The following is a 22998-nucleotide window of genomic DNA, read 5'->3' on the forward strand; positions in this document are numbered from 1 at the left end:
AGGTAACATTTTTTCTTTTGGATAACGTCAAAACCCTATAACAGTGGTTTTCAACCTGTGGCCTGTGGATACCTGGGGGTCCGCAGACTGTGTCTAAGATTTCCATAGGGGTCCGCATCTTCATTTGAAATCTTGTAGGGGTCCGCAAATGAAAAAAGTTTGAAAACCTCTGCCCGGTAATATAATATTAGTTATGGAGTATCATATAGATTCAAAGTAATATATTGGTATAAAGTAAAAATCAAAGTGAAATGGGAATGTTGAAATGAAACACTTTTTCCCTACTGAAACAAGGATGCTGACATGGTTTGTTTTGACTTTTTCCCATTGAAAATGTCCTTGAAATTGACACATTCCCACACAATGTTTAGATTTTGATGAAACTACAATTTCTGACAGACAACTACTCCGCTGAAAAATTTTCACCCAGCTCTAGGCCCAGGATGTGACCGGTACTGTGACGGTTCTCGGGGTACCCCAGTCTGTGAGTCACCTTCTTATGCCCTGCCTCTAGTGATAGCTGGGGGTAAGCTTCTAACCACCACCAGCCATCAGACACTCAAGCGCTGTCCTTCAGGCTATGCAGCTTAACAAGAAGTGCACCCCAATCCCTTAATCCCCTTAAAGCATCGGCAGCTTGACGGGTCCCCCTGTGATGTCCAGCCCTCGACAGTGGATACTCACAGAAATCCCAGATCCTCTACCCCCAAAGAAGCAGTGCACCCAGTTTTACCAGTTTTACCTTAAATCATCGCTCCTGTATAACACACAGCATTTGTGCCCACTTGTAATAAACCGAAAGACGGTTTATTTAAGAAAGAACAGAGGTTTCACTAGAAAGAAGAGAGAGTGTTGGAAGCAGATGGTTACAATACAAAACATCATAAAACGGGACCTGGATCCCACCCTTATTAATAGTTCCCTTTCCTAGCCAATAAAATAGGTTTCCCCCTGCAAAATTCAGATGGTTGCAGAACTGGGTGGCTTCCCAGGAACTGGGGTCCAATCCTTCCTGAAACATCCCCACCCAACAAAACGTCTCCTCAGTGAATGGCTGCAGAGTGTCTTAACCAGTCTTTTGCCTTCACTTCCAAATGGAGCGACCTCCTGGCAGTATCACGCTCCTTTTCACCTCCACGTGGCTTTAGTGTGTATAGTTTACCTTTGATGGTTTTCCATTGACTTCTCTGGGTTGTTAGGATGGCGGACAATGGAGCGATACATTGTGTCATGGCCTAGCCAGGGAGGGGCAACATCTTCCTCTGACTGGAACGGGCCCGCACCAAGACATATGATTCCCTGGTAACTCCATTTCCCTCCGAGGCGTAGTTTTCAATATAGTTCCGTTATTCCTTAATGATCAGTCGTACGCACATCTCGAAATGATTAGGAGTATCGTTACATTACAAGCTTTCAGTAGAGACCTCACATGCTACCCTTGGTGGATAAATACCATGAGAGTGGTGTCTGAGGTGTAGTGAGTTTGTCAGGTCGGAGACAGGAGTTTTTTGAAAAGAACAGTGAAGCCTTTGCTCATTGGCACCACCGGGCCTTTGTGTCATATGTAGATGGCCCCAAGCTAGCTTTGACGTAGCTACCTCGGGGCAATTACCCAGAGTTTCAGGTGGGCTTGTACAGACCGTGCTGCTGCGGTTTCACTGCTCTGAGGCCCGAGCTAGCTACATTAAAGCTAGACAGACCCCTCGTCATCACCTGGAATTGCCCCCAGAGCAGACAGGGAGCCTGGGCAGTCTTGGGGCAGTTGGTGCTACATGACCCTGGGGACTCACACCACGGTGGGCAGCTGCATTCTGCACTCACTCACGTGGCTTCTGGCGTCCCAGGAGACGGTCACGCCTTGGCTTGGGGACTAGTGCTACAGGGCAAAGAGGGCCTCTGGAGGGGGGCTGGCGGTGTCATTTCCAGCTCGGGTTGAGCGAGCACACTAAAACGAGCAGCGGGACGAGTACCTAGGGCTTCAGGTGAGCTGGTATGTAGGGCAGGGAACCCATCCCACCACGGCTCCACTGCAAGTTTTCGCGCACTCGCTCCAACAGCATTAGAGCAGGTATGTCTCCCCAAGCTAGATATGACCCCCGCCCGCCGCCAGCTCCAGTGTGATGCGCACAAAGAGAAACAGGGACCGAGGTCTTAGGGCTCAGGGGGAACTTGGCTGGCCCCAGCCAGTGGCGTGCGGGGACTGGGTCTGGGTGTCCTTGCCTGTGTGTGGATTGTACATGTGGCCCATGGAGCCCTGATGTGAACACATGCTCCTAGGTTTGCCAACCCTCCAGGGCTGTCCTGGAGCAGGAGCACTGGGACAGGGACAGGGGACCATGACCCTCCTACATTTTACCGGTCATAAGGGTGAGCAAGGGTCGTGGGGAGGGGATGGAGAAGAACGAGCAGGGGGTAAGGTCTTCGGGGGGAAGAGGCGGTGTGGGAGCGGGGCCTCGGGGGAAGTAGCAGGGCCACGGTTTGGGCACCAGTCCTCCCCCCCCACACACACACTTTTCTGCCACTCCTGTCCTGGAGTCTCCAGGAATCAAAGACTGATCTTTCATTAAAGATGATGTCATGTGATGAAACCTCCAGAAATACGTCCAACCTCAGCTGGCAACCCTAGCTCCTCCCCAGTCTCATCTCCCCCAGGCCCGCCAGTGCAATCACTCTCCTCCCTCTCTTGGTTCGCAGGCAGGAGTTTGACAGCGACCGCTGCCCCGATCTCAACAAAGATGTGTATCTGCAGGACATCCACTGCGTCAGCTCCCTCTGCAAAGCCTACTTCCGGGAGCTCCCCAACCCCCTGCTCACCTACCAGCTCTACGACAAGTTTGCTGTGAGTCTGGCCCTGCAATCTGCCTGCCGGGGATGTCTCCGCCACAATGCGAGCTCCAGTGATCGGCACCCGGGGCTGAGCCCTGGTCTCGGCCTAGTGCCGGAGCGAGCAGCCGCACTGCAGAGCCCGACCCGAGTGCCCGTGTCTGCCCTGTTCTGTACTCCCCTGTGTGTGTGTCACCCCCACTGGGGGGCTGCCTGGGGGGGAACCCCATGGGTCTTAGCATGGCAGTGAGTACTAAGTGCAGTGGTTTGCTCCCGGTGCATTGTGGGAGAACTTGTCTGTCCTTCTGGGCACACGGGGAATTGTGGGAAGATGCAGGAGTAGGGTGACCAGGTGTCCCCATTTTATAGGGACAGTCCCAATTTTGGAGTCTTTTTCTTTTATGGGCTTCTATTACCCCCGACCCTGTCCCAATTTTTCACATTTGCTGTCTGGTCATCCTACGCAGGAGGGCTATCAGCGTCCACGCTCCAAAGTGGGCAGGTTACTAACCCCAGTGAAAAGCTCACTCAGCCTTTAGTCTGTACCCCAGCTGGGCCAGCTAGCCTAAGTTTAATGTACCACCAAACTGGGGGTGAGAGGGTTTGTGTGTGGATGGGAGCAACAGCCTCTGTAGTGCAGTGAAGACAGAACCCAGCAGTCTTGGCCACCAGCTGTGGCAATTTCACGTCCGCCTTGGTCCTCACAGCGGTGAAGCACTGGGAATTAAATCATCGGCAGCTGGCATCCTGCCCGTCCCCGCAGCACTCTGACAGGCAAATTCCTAGCAGGGTGTGGGTGAAGCCGCGTGTGCTCTGACTTGCGTGTGCAAATCAGGGTGTTTCCGTGTTTCCCCTGGGGCCCATGTGTGGGCAGAGGTGCATGCTCCATTCAGTACCCGTGCTTTAGCAGATGTGAGCCTTAGCAGAGAAAGGGCAGCCCTTGCCACTGTGGGACAGATGAGATTGTGGGTAAGTTTTCTTCCCAGTGAAATGCCTCACAATAGCTGGGGCGTCCTCTTCTTGGACAGAATCAGATTGAGTTAGGTCCTGCTGAAAGGGCCCAGCAATTGCTATGAGGGGAGCCTCGGATCCAGAGCCCCCGCTCCGAGCAGTCCGCCCTGAGGAGCATCCCGTTATGGCTTGTGCCTCCATTCCCGAGGTGTCCGTAACTCTGAGGTTCTACTGTAGATAAGTTCATGGAGAATAAGTCCATCAGTGGCTATTAGCCGGGATGGGCAGAGATACAAACCCATGCTCTGAAGTGTCCCTAGCCTCTGTTTGCCAGAAGCTGGGAATAGATGAGGGGACAGATCACTTGGATCACACAGAGGATGTTCTGCTCATTCCCTCTGAAGCACCTGGCACTGGCCACTGTTGGAAGACAGGATACTGGGCTAGATGGACCATTGGTCTGACCCATTGTGGACGTTCTTATGTTCTTATGCAGGGGCTAGGCTTAGAACTGGGAGAAATTTTATGCAGATTCTGTGCCACTGAAAGTTTTCTCGAATTCGTGTTGGTTTTGCTGAAATGTTCATGTAGGGGGGAAAGAAAAACCCCAAAGGTTGAGGCACAGCTGTGGCTGTGCTAATCAGATGGCAGGGGCTCCGTGTTGAAATGAGACAAATGCAGACTGGAAATAAGGTGTAAATTTTTAACAGTGCGAGGAATTAACCATTGAATCAATTTCCTAAGGGTTGTGGTGGATTCTCCATCACCGGCAATTTTAAAACTAGGATTAGAGGTTTTTCTAGAAGATCGGCTATAATTAGGGCCCTACCAAATTCATGGCCATGAAAAACGCATCATGGGCCATGAAATCTGGTCTTGTGTGTGATTTTACCCTATACTATACAGATTTCATGGGGGAGACCAGCGTTTCTTAAATTGGGGGTCCAAAAGCATTTAGCAGGGGGGGTCACAAGCTTATTTTAGGGGGATCGCAGTATTGCCACCTTTACTTCTGCACTGCCTTCAGAGCTGGGCAGCTGGAGAGCAGCAGCTGCTGACAGTGGCCTGCCAGCAGCAGCGCAGAAGTAAGGGTAGCAGTAGCACCAGAATCCCCCTCCCCCTACAATAACCTTGCGACCCCCGCCCCTCAACTCCTTTTTGGGTCAGGATCCCTACAATTACAACGCCCTGAGATTTCAGATTTAAATAGCTGAAATCATGAAATTTACGATTTTTAAAATCCTATGACCGTGAAATTGACCATGACTTTGGTAGGCCGTAGCTATAATTCAAACAGGAATTAGTTCGGGGAATCCCATGGCCCGTAGGAGGTCAGAATAGATGATTATAGTGGTTCCTTCTGACTTTGGAACCTATGAATCTAGAATTTCTGACTCTATTCAAATGTGACCTGCCATGTGGAACAGTTGGACGCTCATTGGGCGAGTGATCTGGAAACTGAAACTGCCTAGACCCCAAAGTGAAACTCAGTGAACTGAGCTAGAGAAACGCAAAAAGCCACGGCCCGGCATGAACAGTGATAGTCCATGTGATCTTTAACATTCTTTCCATTCTAATAACCACAGGCAGTTAGACCCTGCAGTAATGGAAATTATTTTGCTATGTTTAATGTTATTTCCCTGATATTAATCTTCATTCTCATCATCTTTGGTTCTTATTTGGTGCTTTTCATTTGTAGATCCCAAAACGCTTTACAAAGGAGGGTCAGGATCAGTATCCCCATTTTACACATGGGGAAACCGAGGCACGGAACAGTGCCCAGGGTTACCCAGCAGGCCAGAGGCAGGGAGGGAGGGATAGCTCAGTGGTTTGAGCATTGGCCTGCTAAACCTAGGGTTGTAAGTTCAATCCTGGAGGGGGCCATTTAGGAGTCTGGGGCAAAAATTGGGGATCAGCCCAGGGTTGGACTAGATGATCTCCTGAGGTCCGTTCCAATCCTGATAGTCTATGATTCTATGAGTGTTCTCCAGATTTCACGCACATCTAACAAAGAGGCAAGCCCTGCTCCCAAAAGCTTAAAATCTAAGGGAAATGCAGGAAGTAGACAGAGAGTGCAGCTAGCACAAAGCAAGGGCTGGCCTAGTGGCTAGGAAATCAATATGAGTCTCGGCAAACTGGGGGTCTAGTCCTGGCTCTGCTAAGGGCTAAACTGTGGTAAGTCAGTTTCCCCTTCTGTTAAAATGGGGGCTAATGATCCTGAGTGCCTCTGTAAAGCACTTTGTGAGTTACTGATGCTGTGTATCATGTAGGCCTTAGGCATAACGCAGGAAAGAACGTTTGTTTTTTAACCGGCAATGAGCTCTCTAAGGCCATTGTAAAATCCTAAAACATGGAGAAAATAATCAGAGAATATTCCCTTTGCAAAACTGGTTATAATAAGGAGGGATTCATAGATTCCAAAACCAGAAGGGACCATTGTGATCATCTGGTCTGACTCTTTGTGTAACACAGGCCAGAGAGCTCCCCCCAAATAATTCCTAGAGCAGAGCTTTTAGAAAAACATCCAGTCTTGGTTTAAACAAGGTCAGTGATGAAGAATCTCCCACCCTTGGTAAATTGTTCCAGTGGATAATTACTCTCACGGTTAAAATCGTGTGCTTTGTTTCCAGTCTGAATTGGTCTAGCTTCAACTTCCAGCCATTGGATCGTGTTTGATCTTTTTCTGCTAGACTGAAGAGCACGTTATCAAATATTTGTTCCCCAAGTAGGTACTCACAGACTGTGATCAAGTTGCCCCTTAATTTTCTCTTTGTTAAAGCTAAATAGATTGAGCTCCTTGTGTCTCTCACGGTAAGGCAGGTTTTCTTATCCTATAATCGTTCTCGTGGCTCTTCTCCGAACCCTCCCCAATATATCGACCTCCTGCTTGAAGGAAGGTTTCTATGTCATGACTCCAGGGCTCTGAGGGCACCTTGATGGTATGTCTCACTGTGTTGATGGCATTAATGCTGGGAAGCTCATCTGCTCGATGTAATTCTGCTTCTGCCCTTGGTATGCTTGGGCCGTTAGAACTACCACCCATCACAGCCTTTGTTATCCTAGGGCAGGGGTGGGCAAACTTTTTGGCCCAAGGGCCACATCTGGGAATAGAAATTGTATGGCGGGCCATGAATGCTCACAAAATTGGGGTTGGGGTTGGGGAGGGGATGAAGGCTCTGGTTGGGTATGCGGGCTCCGGGGTGGGACCAGATATGAGGAGTTCAGAGTGCAGAAGGGGGCTCCGGGCTGGGGTGGGGGAGTGGGGTGGTGAGGACACCGGCTAGGGGTGTGGGCTCTGGGGTGGGGGGTTGGGATTGGGGCATGGGGAGAGGCTCAGGGGTGCAGGCTCCGGAAGGTGCTTACCTCAAGAGGCTCCCGGAAGCAGCGGCATGTCCCTTCTCTGGCTCCTACGTGGAGACACAGCCAGGGGGCTCTGTGCGCTGCCCCTTCCTCAGGCACCAGCCCTGCAGCTCCCATTGGCCGCGGTTCCTGTCCAATGGGAGCTATAGGGGCAGCGCTTGGGGCAGGGCAGCGTGCACAGCGGAGGCCCCTGGCTGCCCCTACACGTAGGAGCCGGAGGGGGGCCATGCCGCTGCTTCCGGGAGCTGCGTGGAGCGGCCCCCAACCTTGCTCCCCAGCCGGAGCGGGACAAGCCCCAGACCCCGCTCCCCAGCAGGAGCTCGAGGGCTGGATTAAAATGCTGGTGGGCGGGATTCAGCCCGCGGGCCGTAGTTTGCCCACTCCTGCCCTAGGGGCGCTGCTCTCTGCCGTGGAGTGCAGAGGAAATGGACGCTGTGGTGCAGGGAGTCTGCACATTGGCCTGTTCAAACCACTGCAGAGGGCCATGTGTCGCTGGTGCCCTGGGTGTGTGATCATGTCGCCCTCTAATGGCCAGTGCTAGGGACTGTAACCATCTGTTACTGACTCTCTCGGTTTTGGGGCTAACGTTTGTGAGTTCAATCCCTGCTGGTATCTCTGTGCAGGCTGCTCCCGAGGGTGCCATAGAAATGATCGCTGGTCAATAAATGTTGCGGATTGGTCCTGCTTTGAGCAGGGGGTTGGACTAGATGACCTCCTGAGGTCCCTCCCAACCCTGATAGTCTATGATTCTATGAATGATTAATAGCAAGGATTTCAGTAGGACGAGACTGACTGGGGCCTCTGGATGCCCCATAATACAAACGAAAATAACGGTGCTCGTGTCCTCTCTAGAGAAGCGGGGCTGGGCCTGCCGGGGCTGGGAGTGGATGGAGCATCTCCTGGGACCTGGGGCAGGGCATTTGCTGTCACACCGTTGCACAAACAGCAGGGTGCCATTTCCCATGTGAGGCGGAGAGGCCTGGCCGGCTCCGGAGAGCCCTGGCTGCTGGAAGGGGGTTGGAGGTGGTGGAGGCTGCAGTCAAAGCCACAGAACTTGCTGCTCCATTGCCAAACCTGGACCCCCAATTTCCTCCGTTTTCAGCTGCCCCTGACCCTCAAGAATCACCTGGATCCCGTCTGGGAGGAACAGACGTAGCCAGAGGAGGCAGTTGGAGGCTGGGTTGTTTAGGCTTGTTCTCAACCCAAGCCAAAATGGGCTCCCCTGTGACTAAGGGTGTGTCTACACTGGACCTGCTGGTGTCATTTCCAGCTGGGCAGACGTACGCAAGCTAGCTCTGAACAAGCTAGCGTACTAAAAATAGCAGCGTGGCTGCAACAGCACGGACGAAAGGAGGGGCTAGCTGTCCAGGTACCTGGCTGGAGTCCCGGGCTGGAGTATATTCTGGCAGTTTTACAGCCCCAGCTCCAGTGTAGACTTATCCATAGGAGTGACTTGCTGAGCTCAGCTGGGTTCCCCTTGGGCTGGGGCGGGCTGGTGTGAGCCATGGAGGGGAACAGGGGGGCCCGAGTCATGTCTCTGGATCAGAGAGCAGTGGATAGAGATGGGTCAGCAGAAAACAGGAAAGATCCCAGAGCTCCAGGGCAGCGGGTGTGAGGCTCTGTATGGCCTTGCTCTAAAGTCATGGCGGCCTTAGGTTCTGTCCTTGGTCCAGGGCTGAGCTGGGCTTGGTGGGACCCTGCAGCCTCCCCAACCCCACCCTGGGACGTGCTGTGAGGACGCTGGCGAGAGATGGCCGAGAAGGGGGAGTGAGAGAAAAGTCTGGATTCCTCTCTATATATCATATTGCCTCGATCTAAACCCCTGGTACGCCCACATTTGAATACTGCGTGCAGATGTGGTCGCCCCATCTCAAAAAAGATATATTGGAATTGGAAAAGATTCAGAAAAGGGCAACAAAAATGATTAGGGGTATGGAACGGCTTCTGTATGAGGAGAGATTAATAAGCCTGGGACTGTTCAGTTTGGAAAAGAGACGACTAAGGGGGGATATGATAGATATGATTTTATGATTCTATAAAATCATGACTGGGGTGGAGAAAGTAAATAAGGAAGTGTTGTTTACTCCTTCTCATAACACAAGAACTAGGGGTCACCAAATGAAATTAATAGGCAGAGGGTTTAAGACAAGCAAAAGGAAGTATTTCTTCACACAATGCACAGTCAATCTGTGGAACTCCTTGCCAGGGGATGTTGTGAAGGCCAAGACTATAATAGGGTTCAATAAAGAACTAGATAAGTGCCTGGAGGGTAGGTCCATTAATGGCTATTAGCCAGGATGGGCAGGGATGGTGTCCCTAGCCTCTGTTTGCCAGAAGCTGGAAATGTGCGACAGGGAATGGATCACTTGATAATTGCCTGTTCTGTTCATACCCTCTGGGGCACCTGGCATTGGCCACTGTCGGAAGACACAATATGGGGCTAGCTGGTCCAGACCCAGTCTGGCTGTTCTTATGTTCTTATGACTCTTGCTTTTCTCTCAGGATGCTGTGGCCATACAGATGGAGGAGGGACGGCTGGTGAAAATCAAAGAGGTGCTGAAGGAGCTTCCATCCCCACACTACAGGTACAGGGTCACCCCCCCACCCCACCGCCCACCCCAAGGCCCCTCAGAGTGAGCGTGATGTGTGAGCAAAAGCCTCGGGGGTGGCCAGGGCAGGGCTACTTGGGCTCAGCCATACAAAAAACCCTTGAGTTTTGAAGATGGAAGGGCACAGGCCATGGGGGACCCAGTTCCCCTTCTGCTCCCAGGCTGGCCCCTCCAGGTCAGGGCTGGGGCATTCTGGGATGGAACACGCTTGCCTGGTCTGCCCTTATCCTGCGCTCTCCAGGCTGCCGGTCGGGTGCCTTTCACCAGCTATGGTGTGGGCTCCCCGCTGGCTGTTGGTCCCAGACTAATTTACCCCAACCCCAATATCAGTCACAACAATCAGCAGCAGTCACCTGGGTCAACCACACACTGCCCCAGCCTTAGCCCCTTACTCTCTGGCCCTCCCTCTGCCCGAGAGCTCTGGCTGATCCCCCCGTGTGCTGCAGATCGTACGGGGGGGCACGTCACCCAGCGGGGAGCTGAGGCTCTCGGCCTGCAGCGCCCCGGCAGCAACACCTGTCCTCTCCTGCAGCCCGTGTCGCCCCTTGGCCATCCAGTCAGAGGAGAGCTTGCAGCGGGGTTGCCCAGGAGCTCTCTGGCCAAGCAGGGAGTGGAGAGGCCGGCTTCTCCTCTCTGTGGCCAGCCCCTGCAGCACGGCTGCTGATCGGCAGGCTGGGGGGCTCCCCACACTTCGGCACCATTGTCTGTTGCGCTCAGCGTCCACCTCCATCGGGGTGAGCGGGAGTTTGATCCCTGGAGTGGAGCTAGGACAATGTCAAGCACAGCCTTTCTCCAGCCAGGCCTCGCCCCTCCTGCTGGCCCCTGGAAAGGAGCCTGCAGATGTTCCAGGAGCTGAGGCTGGGTCTCCCCCGCCAGGGTCTTGTGTCTGAGACCATGGCCCCCTTCGCCCTCAGCTGGCTCAGGCAGAGACATCACCAAGGTGGAGCCAGCCCATGGGGCCGAGGCCTGGATTGATAGCTATTGGCAGGGCAATGGGAGGGAACCTGGCTCCGCGGCTGCTACTCTCTGTGGGCCAGAGTCTCTCCTGTGTCAGACCTTCGCTCAGCACCAGGCTGCAGAGCGGGTCTGGCCCCATGGTCAGCGTGCTGGTCTTCACCAGCCCTGACGCAAATTAGAGCAGCCTAGGGGCTGCTTTAACTTTTGCCACTGGTATGTGGTCCCTTAAGAGCCACTCCACAACTTCTGCCAGGGGGATTTGCCATTGGCCAGGATCCAGCTGAGGGGCTCGGGTGAAAACCAGGGGCTGTGTGTCCTGTGGATAAACAGGGCATGCCATCTTCAGCGCCACCAGTCCAGTACCATGCAGGCCTGGACTCACCGCCATAGACAGGACAGTGCAGAACTAGAGGGGTCAGACAAAGGCGATGGGATGATCCAGGACCTGGAGACACTCTGCTATGAAAAGTGGTGATGAGGTCAACCCTGTTAGTTTAGAGAGGGGATGAATGAGAGGGGACTGAATAGTCTAGAGAAGGGAGACTGGGGGCTTCCATTCGCCCAGTCTCATAACACAAGAACAAGGGATAGGCAATGACACAGGAAGATGGGAAATCCCAAACTGATAAAAGGAAATACATTTTCATGCATCATGTTATCGGCCTATGGAATTCACTGCCACAAGATGTCACTGATGCCCAGAACTCAACAAGATTCCCAGGGGGATTGGACAGGATCTGGGCAACAGGACTATCCAGAGCAGCGGTTCTCAAACTTTAGCAACCTGAGGACCCCCATTTTGACTTAACATTTTTCGGAGACCCCCAAGACCCCCTGCTCAGCCCCAGGCCCTGCCCCTGCCCCACCTCTTCCTGCTCACTCCATCCCCCATGCCTCCGTCGCTTGCTCTCCCCCACCCTCACTCACTTTCACCAGGCTGGGGCGGGGGGTGCAGGGTGCGGGCTCTGGGAGGGAGTTTGGGTGCGGGAGGGGGTGCGGGCTCTGGGAGGGGGTGTGGGCTCTAGCAGTGGCTCCTAGGCAGGGAGCCAGCAGTCTCTGCGACCTGCTCGCAGGCACCGCCCTTGCAGCTCCCATTGGCCGCAGTTCCTGGCGAGCTGTGTGCAGAGACCCCATGCCCCCCCTCACCCCACACAGGGGCTGCAGGGACGTGCCAGCCATTTCTGGGAGCGGCACGGAGCCTGCCTTAGCCCCACTGGCCATTGGACTTTTAATGCCTAAAATCTCCTGGTTTGGCTTCAGTAGCCTCTGGGAAATAGAGGGAGGGGGAGGAGTTGAGGGACGGCGGGGGAGGAGTTGATCAGCAGTACCCGCGGACCCCCTGGAATACCCTCAGGAACCCCCAGGGGTCCAAGGACCCCAGTTTGAGCAACGCTGATCCAGAGCGATCACTGATCTCCGACTGTTGGAGCCCAGGGTGGGACCATGGGGGCAGATTGTCCCACAGCTGCTGCTGTGTGGTGGTGACAGCTGCCCCGGCTGCACCTGGTGCTGGCCGCTGTCAGAGACAGGACACTGGGCTAGATGGGCCTGATCCTGCCTGGCATCCCTGTGTGCCACCGGTCTCCAGCCCAGAATTTTGAATCCCCCCCCCGCCCCGTGCCGTGCTGTCTTCATGTGAGCATCTCCTTCTCTTGCCTTGGCTGCCGTAGGACCCTGGAGTTTCTGATGAGACATCTGGTTCACATGGCTTCTTACAGCTCCCAAACCAACATGCATGCCAGGAACCTGGCCATCGTCTGGGCCCCCAACCTGCTCAGGTGAGAGCCAGGGGGCGCCAGAGACGCCTGTTGCTTTGGTCACGTTGTGCACGCTGAGGCAGTGTCAGAGGCAGGGAGGAGGGTTCCTGGGGGAAGGGGACCAGCCTCGGTGCCATAGATCCTGGAGCTGGGAGGGACGTGGATGGAGTGTGACACCAGCCTGGAGAGACGGTGAGATGGGGAGGAAGTGAGGCCGGGGAGAGCAGATAGGGACAGGAGATGGGTGTGTGGGGGAGCTGGCGAGGGAAGGGGAGAGGAAACCATTTTAACAGGACATCCCCCTCTTGCCACGTTCCCCCGAGACACCAACCCGTGACCTCCAAACGCCCAGGCAAGTTGCACCTGTTTCTTTGCGCTCCTCTCCCCACACGCACCGGGTCTCCTCTAGCAGAACGCTAGCCCCAACCCAAAGCCAAAGGGTGCCCCCTGCCTGGAATCTCTGCCCCATGGCAGGGAACGGGCAGAGTGCGAGGGGAAGAGGCGGGCCGGATTCCAGCAGCATTCACCTGCTCAGCCACACCTCCCCGTCCCTCCCCTCCAGGTCTAAGGACATTGAGGCCTCTGGGTTCAACGGCACGGCTGCCTTCATGGAGGTGCGGGTGCAGTCCATCGTCGTGGAGTTCATCCTCACCCATGTGGAGCAGCTCTTCAGAGACGCCCCTCTCTGCGGTAGGTCCTTTGGTGCCCTGCCCTGGCGCTGAGCCCCGATAGCTCTGGGGGCCTCACGCCACCCAGGTCACTTGCCTGGGGCGGAGGTGACTGGCAGGCCCTGCCGCATCTGGCTCTGTGCTGCAGGACCAGCCCAGCCCTTTTCTCGACACTGGGGCCTGGGAAGACTGGCCGCTGGGGCTGGAGTCCTGGCTGCAGTCATGTGCAGAGCGCCCATCCTGCCACCATTCGGAGAATGCAGGCCCAGCTCTTCTTGGGGATGTCGGTGCTTAACTCCCCTTGAAATGAAGGGGAGTTAGGCATTTCAAGCTGTGGGGATCTGGACCTTAGCTACTCTTTAGCCGAAGGTCTGTCTACACGGCAGCATAAGCCCTGGGTTAGCAGAACTCGAGTTCACAGAGCCTGGGTTCGTTAACCTAGGGCTTGAGTGGCTACACTCGTTTGTAACCCCCAGGTTAGGAACGGGTCGGGGGAACCCTAGGTCCCGACTTGGGGCTCCTGTGTCTACGCTGCATGACGCGGGCCCTAGACCAGTGAACCACCCATATCCCAGACTCCCGAGTGCCCTCCCAAAAGGTGGCCTGTTGTGGGAACACTTGACTGTCCTGAGGAGGAAGAAAATTGGGCTGTCTCCCAGAGGGGCTGCATCTACACTGCAAAGCCATCGAGCTTGAACCCTCCACGGTCCTCAGCAATTTGTGTGTAGACAGATGGGGCGGGAGGGCTAGTCTGGACCTCAAACCCTGGCCTTACATTGTCATATAGACATACCCTAAGGTACTTCTGTGACCCCCTTCACCTTAGTGTTGAGCCCCTCCCTGTCTTTAATGGAGTTATCCACACACACCCCTAGGAGGCAGGGCTATTATAGCCATTGTACAGCTGGAAAACTGAGGCATGGGGCGTCTGCAGTAGAGTGGGGAATTGAATCTCTGTTTCCTGCCGCCCTAGGCCGGTATCCTAAGCACTATGCCAAGCTCCCTCTCCCAGCCAGGGTCAGGCTGGCAGAGGCATTGTGCATTCCTGCCCTGTGCAGTACCTGGCCGCCAAAGCTGGACATGGGTTTAGTGAGGTACTCAGCATGCACACTCCCCCGTGAGCACACTCCCATGGAGAGATCAGGGTTTGGGTCTCTGCCCTCCCCACCCCCATGCTGCTGGCACAGGCCGCCCGCCTGGGGCCGAGAAGGACCTGGACGATTACTTGGGCCCGGGCAGCGTCTCAGGGTATCAGCATACACAGCGGCGTCTCAGAGTGCTTGGCCTGGCCTGGCCATGCTCCTGTCGCAGTCAGTGGTGAAACACCCAGCACCTGCAGAGGGAGTTGAGTATGGCCAGGGCAAGCACCCATGGGCGTCACCCCACCTTGGGTGCCAAGAGAGGGTGACTGCTGTTAATGTGCCCAGTGATACCCTGATCGGTCCCCAGCTTTGGGGGTGGGGAAACCCTCCCCTTCCATGCAGACACAGAGGCAGGGACCTGGGCGATTTTACTCAGCCACCAGAGCCTGGCTATATCTTTCCATCTCTCATCTTCTCCCCTCTGCCCTGGTGGGCATGGCAAGTATCTGCCTCCTCATCTGTTCTGGTTCTGGCCCCTCAGCCTCTTGAAGCAAATTGGAGGGATCCCAGAAGAACCACTGAAGTATGAAACAGTAACATGTTACTAATATTACACTAGCTGCCTAGAGGCCCCCAACGATATCAGGATCCCATCATGGCAGGCGCTGCATAGACACACAGCGAGACAGTCCCTGCCCCAAAGAGTTTGCTGTCTGAACAGACAGGTCAAAGTGGGAGGGGAAACTGAGGTACAGGGCAGGGCAGTGACTTGCCCAAGGTCACCCAGTGAGATCAGTGGCAGAGCTGGGAATAGAACGCTGGTCTCCTAGAGACTCAGCTGAGTGCTCTTGCCACTGGACCACACTGCCTCTGACCTCATGGCGGTGTTGCCCCTTGGCCCGAGGGGGTTGCTAATATTCGGGGCCTTATGGGGCTATTTCTGATAGGAGGAGAGATCCGTGCTATGAGGCAGGGATATTCTTTAGTGGAATCGTGTTTGTTTACAGAGCACATTCACAGACTCCTGCCGCAGGAGAAACAACCAACAGCAGGGAGTTTCCTTGCTCAGAAATCCCCATGTCTGCTCCTCCAGCTGCTCTGTGCCCAGGAATCACTGCCTCTCGCTTCCTCTCAGTATCATACTCACAACTGCCTCTCCTGGCTTTTTTGCCTCCAACACCCACAACCTGCAGCAGTTATCCTCAGCCCCGCTAGCCACCTGCATTAGCTCCGGCCTGGCCATGCGGCTTAGTGTCTTGGCTGGTCGCTCTCTTTGTCTCTAGCTGGTTTTACTCCCTTAAGGGGCTGGGCGGCTCCTTCCCCTGAGCCTGAAGGCAGGCGCTTGGCTCCCACTGGCTTTAACAAGGTCTGTGATTGTCTTTGGATCCGAGACTCCCTGCTGGCAGCTGCTGGCACACACTCCCAGCCCCGCAAGCTCCAGCTGAATCATCCGGGTGTTTGTTTCCCTGTCCTAGGAAGTGACCGCGAGAGCCTCCGGAAATCCCTCCTCCTGTCCGGCTTGGGGTTGCCAGGAGTCCACCCCGACTGCCAGGCCATGTCCTACAACTTGCCCGCCATGCTGAACCAGGGAGACGGCCCGCCACAGATCCGCCCCTACCACACCATCATCGAGCTCAACGACCACAAGTACGGGCCCCGCCTCTCCTCTCTCTTCTCTGTCTGGGCTTTACCAGCTGCCTGGGTTTAATCCCTGGTGCCCCAGATGCAGATCGGCCCCTGAGAACGCGGGGGGTTGGAACGAGGAAATGCATCAAGCGCTAGATGCTTTCACACATCCTCTGTGCGCTAATGCACCTGATTCCCCAGGGGGATGGTCCCTGACCATGTATAGACTAGGGCACACGGGAGGAGAAATGGAAATCACAGGTCCGTGCCTGCTGGGCAAAGAGCAGGTCGATTCGCCAGCCCTGCCTGTAGACAAGTAGCACTGACAGGCTCCATTCACTAGAGGGTGACAGTGAATATACCCATGCACACACCGTGAAAGGGTCAGAGATACACAGAAGCTGGCCTAACACAGCCCACAAGGGAGCGCACGCAGACCACCCGCACAGGCCATGATGGAGAGTTGTGACATGTCCCACCCAACAGGGCCCAGTGGTGCAAACACACCCACACCCCGCAGGCATGGGCTCCCTCTGCACTGGAGCCCCCTGCCTGTGGGTGCAGTTCTAAGCTCTGCCATTCTTCACAGAAGAAAAGGCTCCTTGAAGGTAAAGAAATGGAGGTCAATCTTCAACCTGGGCAGATCCAGCACTGACTCCAAACGCAAGCTGGCCAAGGCAGAGGAGAAAGGTACGGGGTGGGGAGGAAGAGAACCGAGGGAGGAAATGGCAGGCTAGAGGAGTGGAGAATGAGGGGTTAATTGGATCTGGCATTCTGGGAGCTCTTCCCTTCCTTGCTGGTTATGTTCGCTCTCCCCAGGCAACTGCTGGACTTTCCACAAGGGCCTTTCTCCTGATGACTGGCCTCTGCTAACAGGAATAGCCCTGCCTGGAACTCGGAGTGTCCATCCCATGGGAAATCCCCACGTTTCAGAATCTCCTTCTGTCTGAAGGAAAAGCTGAAATTTCAAAATTCCCCGCAAACCAAAATGTCTGGAAAAAAATTGGTTTGGAAATATCCAAGTGGTTCTTTCTGCTAAGGTGAATGCACTTGTTTCAGTGTTATAATAATGCAGTGCAAAGCAGTAGAATGCAGTGCAAAGCAATACAATGCAAAGCAATACAGTGCAATAGAATTCAATGCAATGCAATTAAAAGGATAAAGTCTAAAGGAAACATTTTGATAATTTTTCATACAACACTTGGAGGAAAGCGATACAGTCCCCAGAGTTTGTGTGTGCATGGGGGAGGGGGGTCTCCTCTGCACAGTTCTGGGTCTGTGAGGTGCAGTGGGAAGGGGTGCTCCTACTGGCTGGCCGCTTCTACACTTACAAACTAGATCGGCCCAGCTCCGTTGTTCAGGGCTATGAAAAATGTTGCACGCTGAGCACCGGAGTTAGGTCGACCTGAGCCCCGGTGTAGCCCTAGCTACCGCCTCCCGACGAGCTGGGTTAACTACAGCGACGGAAACCCCCTTCCGCTGTAGGAAGCATCCCCGCTATGGCACCATGGCGGCAAAGCCGCAGCGCCGTAGCTGTGCCTCTGTAGCGGCTGCAGTGTAGACCTGCCCGGAGAGTCTCTCCGTCCACTGATGGACGGTCACTCCTGTTCCGCTGTGTACTGTATTTCTTTTGCAGACGACAAATCCGTTAAAATGAGCTTGCGGCCAGCCAAAAGCATGGACTCCCTCAGCTCCGTGCCAGATGCGAACGATGGTAAGTGGAGAAATCCTGGGGAGTTGTAAACCTGCGGGGCTGAAAGGAACCTCGGGAGGCCGTCGAGCCCATCCCCCGGTGCTAAGGCATGACTCAGTTTCCCCCGACCACCTCTTATGGGTAGGGCCCTACCAAATTCACCGTCCATTTTGGTAAATTTCACAGTCATAAGATTTTTTAAATCATAAATTTAATGATTTCAGCTATTTAAATCTGAAATTTCACGGTGTTGTATTTGCAGGGGTCCTGACCCAAAAAGGGGTTGTGGGAGTGGGGGGTTGCAAGGCTCTTGTCGGGGGGGTTGCGGTACTGCTACCCTTCCTTCTGCACTGCTGCTGGCAGATGCGCTGCCTTCATTGCTGGAGAGCAGCGGCTGCTGGCCGGGAGCCAGGGCCATCCTTACCCATACGGCTGCGTAGGGCACCAGGAGAATTGGTGCCCCAATTTTCCTGGTGCCCTAAGCAGCTGCACGCTGCTCCAGCCCCTGCTCCGCCTCTTCCCCATGGGCCCCAACACTGCTCCACCCCAGCCCGGCCCCCACTCCCCTGAGGACTGCAACAGGGGTTGGGCGACCTGCACTCACCGGTGACCCGGCCACAGCCTGCTCCATGCTGCTGGCTCCCAGCCGCACCACTAGTGAGTGCTGGGGGGCGGTTTCCCCCTGTCCCCCAAGGCTGGGAGCCAGGGGAGCAGAGCGGAGCGGGCTGGGGCCAGGTCACTCCACTTCCCACTGCCCCGTGACTGCGGGGTCGGGCCTGCCCTGCACTCACCAGGCGGCAGGAAGTGGATCGACCCGGCCCCAACCCTCTCCGCTCCGCCGGTGAGTGCTGGGGGTCGGTTTCCCCCATGCCCCCCAAGCCTGCTCCTGCCCCCCCCCCCCCCCCCGTGGAGGCCTGGGATGAGCTCCCCACACAACAGAAGCCTGGGACCACACACACACACACCCCCCTGTGGGGGGGCTGCATGGGGCACCGAAATGGTTAGGGACGGCCCTGCCGGGAGGCCAGCTCTGAAGGCAGAGTCACCGCCACCAGCAGCAGAGCAGAAGGAAGGATGGCGGGGCATGGGATTGCCACCCTGACTTCTGCGTTGCTGCCTGCAGAGTCAGGCTCTCAGTCAGCAGCCGCCGCTCTCCGGCCACCCACTCTGAAGGCAGCAACACAGAAGTCAGGGTGGCAATCCCACGACCCCCCTGAAATAACCTTGTGACCCTCCTGCAACCCCCTTTTGGGTCAGAACCCGCAGTTTGAGAAATGCTGGTCTCCCCCGTGACATCTGTGTAGTAGAGGGTAAAAGCCCACAAAAGACCAGATGTCACAGGGGGAGACCAGATATCACGGTCCGTGACGCGTTTTTCATGGCAGTGAATTTGGTAGGGCCCCTACTTATGGGTGTTTGTCTATATCCCCCTCTGTGGTCCAGCAAGGACACCCACTGTCTCACTTCCGGCTCCCTTGGAGTCACCCCTCTTGGGCAGAGAGGCGCATTCCTCTTCCTCCTGGCCAGGGTATTTCCAGTCTGCACGGCTCCCCGCCTATACTGTGAATTCCCCAGCCCAGTCAGACTGCCTAAGCCGGGCTTCTTTACTTTTCTCCTCGGAGACGGTAAACAACGTAATTGCCACAGTTAAACTCCCACAGAGCAAGTATGTTTATTCGTAAGGGAAAAGCATTACAAAGAAACATATTAAAAACAATCAGAGAACCTACCCACATGCTAATAGCCAGAGATCCCCCCACAACTCCAGCAAGGGCTCTGGCTGGAACAGTTCATCATATCCAGCCAGGGGTTTTCCCATGGCTACAAGTTCATCACTCCTTTTGCTCAGAACAAGAGTCCCATGAATCTGAGTTCCTCCTTTATGCCATTTGGGCTTTTTGATCCTGGGAATAGGTCCTTTGTAGACAAAATTCCCCTCCCCAGGGCAAAATTTCCAAAGGTCAGGTCCAGAGGTGGGTATTTGCATTCCCTTCCTCCCAAGTATCGCCTAGGAAACCTACTTACCGAACAGCTCGCTTCTCTCATAGCCCATTGGTTTCAAGAGTCCTTTGAAGCTCATAACAAGAGCCCCAGCTCCTAGACAAGTTACGTATAATCCCACTGACACCTAAACGTGCATATTTAATACAACCAGCTCCTAGGACACCAAAATGTGAGTTGATAAGGTTGAATATCATTCAGTGAAGTTTGTCCGAAATATTGACGGAAATTGCCCTGCCTTCTGCAGACCAACTGGTTCTTGTATGCTTGGGGATCTGCTATAGCGAAGGTTGCCAATTTTGGTTGGACGTATTCCTGGAGGTTTCATCACGTGACATAACTCCAGGACAATCCTAGAGAGTTGGCAACCCTAGCTATAGCCTTTGCTTCTCTCCCCATTTTGGCTCAGTCCTTTTGAGGGGGGTCAAATTCAGACCTGGGGCCTGATCCCCATTGGCATTACGCCCCTTTACACAGTTGCCTTCCAGTGAGGGTAAATCAGTCACACTCCCTTGAAGGCCCCTTCGACTCTGCTGGAGTGATGCGAAGGGGCCGCAGTGTAACTGAGAATCGGGTCCCCACCATAATCTGGTGCAAATCCATTCCTTTCCCCCAGTGTTGCAGCTGCTCACACCGAGTCTGAATCTGGCCTTGTGGGAGGACAGCCCAGTGGCTTCCTAGCGCCCCTGAGTTCAGCGATCGCTGCTGGACTTCCCTCTGATCTGCCTTGACAGGCTCCTCAGGCTCATCCTGGCCTGGCAGGGGCCAGATGAAGACCATCCCCCCTTTCCTCCCCCGCAGTCTTTCATGTGGAGCTGCTAAGGGAATTACAGTGGCGTAGTCGGCAGGATACTGTAACGAGGCTGGTTCTGGCGGGACCCAACTGAGAGTGCCAATTCAGGACAAATTGCTTAAAACAGGGCAGTTACGGCCCAAGGCTGGGGTTTCTGTGCCCACCAAGGCAAACCAAACCAGCCAAACAGAGAAGACTTTGGTTTTACCCCACTGGCTAACCACAAGTCACACAAGCAATTCCCTTAGACACTCCAGTTTCCCAGTATCACCACCAGTGCCACTCGTTGTGGGGACAGATGGTTATGAAAACAACACCCCAGTAACAGAAAATACGTTCTCTCAATCCCAAAGGACCAAGCCCCAGACCCAGGTCATTATACAAATTAGATCTTACCCACAAATCACGCTGTTGCCAAACCTTTAGAATCTAAAGGTTTATTCATAAAAGGAAAAAGATATAGATGAGGGCTGGAATCGGTTCAATGGAATCAATTACACATAGTAATGGCAAAGTTCTTGGTTCAGGCTTATAGCAGTGATGGAATAGACTGCATGTTCAAATCAAGTTTCTGGAGAACATCCCTAGCTGGGATGGGTCATTCAGTCCTTGGTTCAAAGCTTCAGTGTAGCAAAGTTCCTCCAGAGGTAAGAAGCAGGATTGAAGACCAGATGGAGGATCTGCAGCAGCTCTTTATACTCTCTTGCCATGTGGTCTTTCTTTGTCCCAAGGACAAGCTGTCCCTCACGTGGCCTGGAAAAACCTCAGAGTTCTGTCCACAGGCAGGTCCCTGCATACCTTGCTGAGTCACGAGGCGTGTCTGCCTTCTCTCAGTGAGTCACTTGTATAGCGGATGGCCCTTAATGGGCCATCAAGCAGGCTAGGCAGAGCTGACCCCAACTTGGCTTGGGTGTCACCCAGAAGCAGAGCATAAGTTTGCAATACAGACAGTATAGAGCCAATACTTATATCTTTAAATGCAAAAATGATACATGCAAACAGATAGTACAATCCTTACCAGCAAACCATAACCTCATCTTAGACACCTTATTTGACCCCCTTTATACAAGATTTGGTGCCACTACAGGACCTTGGTTGCAACAATACAGTCCCAGTTCAAGTCAATAACGTCACACAGGCGTGCACGAATGCCTGCTTCCGCCACCCCATGGGGTGACTTGCATTCCTTGTGCCGGCGGCTCCGGCTGCTGTGCAGCTTCTCCTGCTGCAATGAATCGTGGGGAAATGGCGGTCTTGGGCTCATGTCACGATTCCCACCCAGTCTGGGACACCGCGATTTTCACAGGGGCTTAGCAACGCGGAGCAGGGCAGCTGCAGTCTCTCGCCCTGGTGCCCCTTGGTTTGAGCACCCGCCCTATTCCTGAATGTGGGGTGGGTCTCTGATCTGTCTCCCTGTTTGCATCTAGACAACACCAGGCTGGGCAGGAAGAGATCACAGAAGCAGGCCCCTCAGCGCCGCGAGAGTTTCGACAGCCCCTCCTCCCGGGAGGAGAGCTTCCTGGAGTCGGACGAGTACCCTGATGGGAAATTCAAGGGCGAGGAGGGGCAGCAAACGCTGGAGTCCGAGGGCGAAGCCAGTGCCAAATCAGAGCCCACGACCCCCAAGGCCGGCCGGGCCTCGCTGGTGGGGAGCGCCCCGCAGGGCCGCTCGCCCAAGACTGCGCAGAACCGGGCAGAGAAGTGCGCTGGGGTCCATATCTCCGTCCCCTTCTCGGTCACCGTCCCCTTCCACATCACTTCCAACATCTCTCTGTCCCGCCTGACCCGGGGGCTGGAGTGCCCGGCCCTGAGCTACAGCCCCTTAGACAAGGAGGCTTTGGAGAGGTCATCCAAGGAGCTAGAAGCAGAGGAGCGGCTGGGGGCTAAGATCCCCGTCGCCAAGGAAGATCACATGGGTAAGCAGCTGGTTTGATTTCGGATCTGTTTTGCAGGCGTGGTCCATGTTGAGGGGAGGGTCCTGTCGTGTCCCATCCCGCCACCATCCCTAGCTCTGCCACTCACCTGTTAGGTGACTTTGGCCCAGTCACTCCTGATCCTCAAAGGTGTTTAGGTACTTAACACCCACTGATGTTTGATGCTGAATTTCCAAAGGTAGACACAGCGTGAGATGGGGAGTCAGGAGACCCAGTCCTGGCCCTATTGAAATCCCAACTCCCCTGAGGACCAGCATTTCATCCCTCCTTTCTATACCCAGCTCAGCCATTGGCCCCTTGGGTGGCCCCAATCCGTACCTCAGCCGCCTCCTTGGGGAAATGGGGACAATGATGCTGACCCAGCTTTGTAAAGTGTATAGGTGAAAAAGTGCTAGAGAATTCGGGATGAGGGCTAATAAACTGCAGGCACCCAAACACCCCCTGTGGCCTGGGAAGGACTGCCCCAAAATAATCCCTAGAGCCACTCTTTTAGAGAAACAGGCAGTCGTGATCAAAGTTGTCCATGACGGAGAATCCACCACCCCTCTCGGGAAATTGTTCCAACTGTGAATTACCCTCGCTGTTAAAAATGCACACCTGATTTCCAGTCTGAACGTGTCTAGCTTCAACTTCCAGACATTGGATTGTGTTTGACCTTTCTCTGCTAGACTGATGAGTCCGTTATCAAATATTTGTTCCCTGTGTAGGTGATCACAGTCTGTGATCAAGTCACCCCTTAACCTT

General features: G+C 54.5%; 1 protein-coding gene across 3 annotated transcripts in view; it reads left to right on the forward strand.

The window, feature by feature from the left end:
- ARHGAP30 (Rho GTPase activating protein 30) overlaps positions 1 to 22998 on the forward strand; it is a 48324-nt gene that overhangs the window by 10949 nt on the left and 14377 nt on the right. For 2 of the 3 annotated variants that reach the window (XM_077841351.1, XM_077841353.1), the window contains exons 3-10: positions 2695 to 2839; positions 9637 to 9719; positions 12371 to 12478; positions 13020 to 13147; positions 15683 to 15854; positions 16423 to 16523; positions 17470 to 17547; positions 21748 to 22236. In XM_077841351.1, the coding sequence (XP_077697477.1) occupies positions 2695 to 2839; positions 9637 to 9719; positions 12371 to 12478; positions 13020 to 13147; positions 15683 to 15854; positions 16423 to 16523; positions 17470 to 17547; positions 21748 to 22236 (1304 nt within the window). The remainder of the gene's footprint in view (positions 1 to 2694; positions 2840 to 9636; positions 9720 to 12370; positions 12479 to 13019; positions 13148 to 15682; positions 15855 to 16422; positions 16524 to 17469; positions 17548 to 21747; positions 22237 to 22998) is intronic. The other variant, XM_077841352.1, reaches the window with a different exon arrangement.

Source organism: Eretmochelys imbricata, chromosome 24, assembly GCF_965152235.1.
Source record: "Eretmochelys imbricata isolate rEreImb1 chromosome 24, rEreImb1.hap1, whole genome shotgun sequence".
Taxonomy (NCBI): domain Eukaryota; kingdom Metazoa; phylum Chordata; order Testudines; family Cheloniidae; genus Eretmochelys; species Eretmochelys imbricata.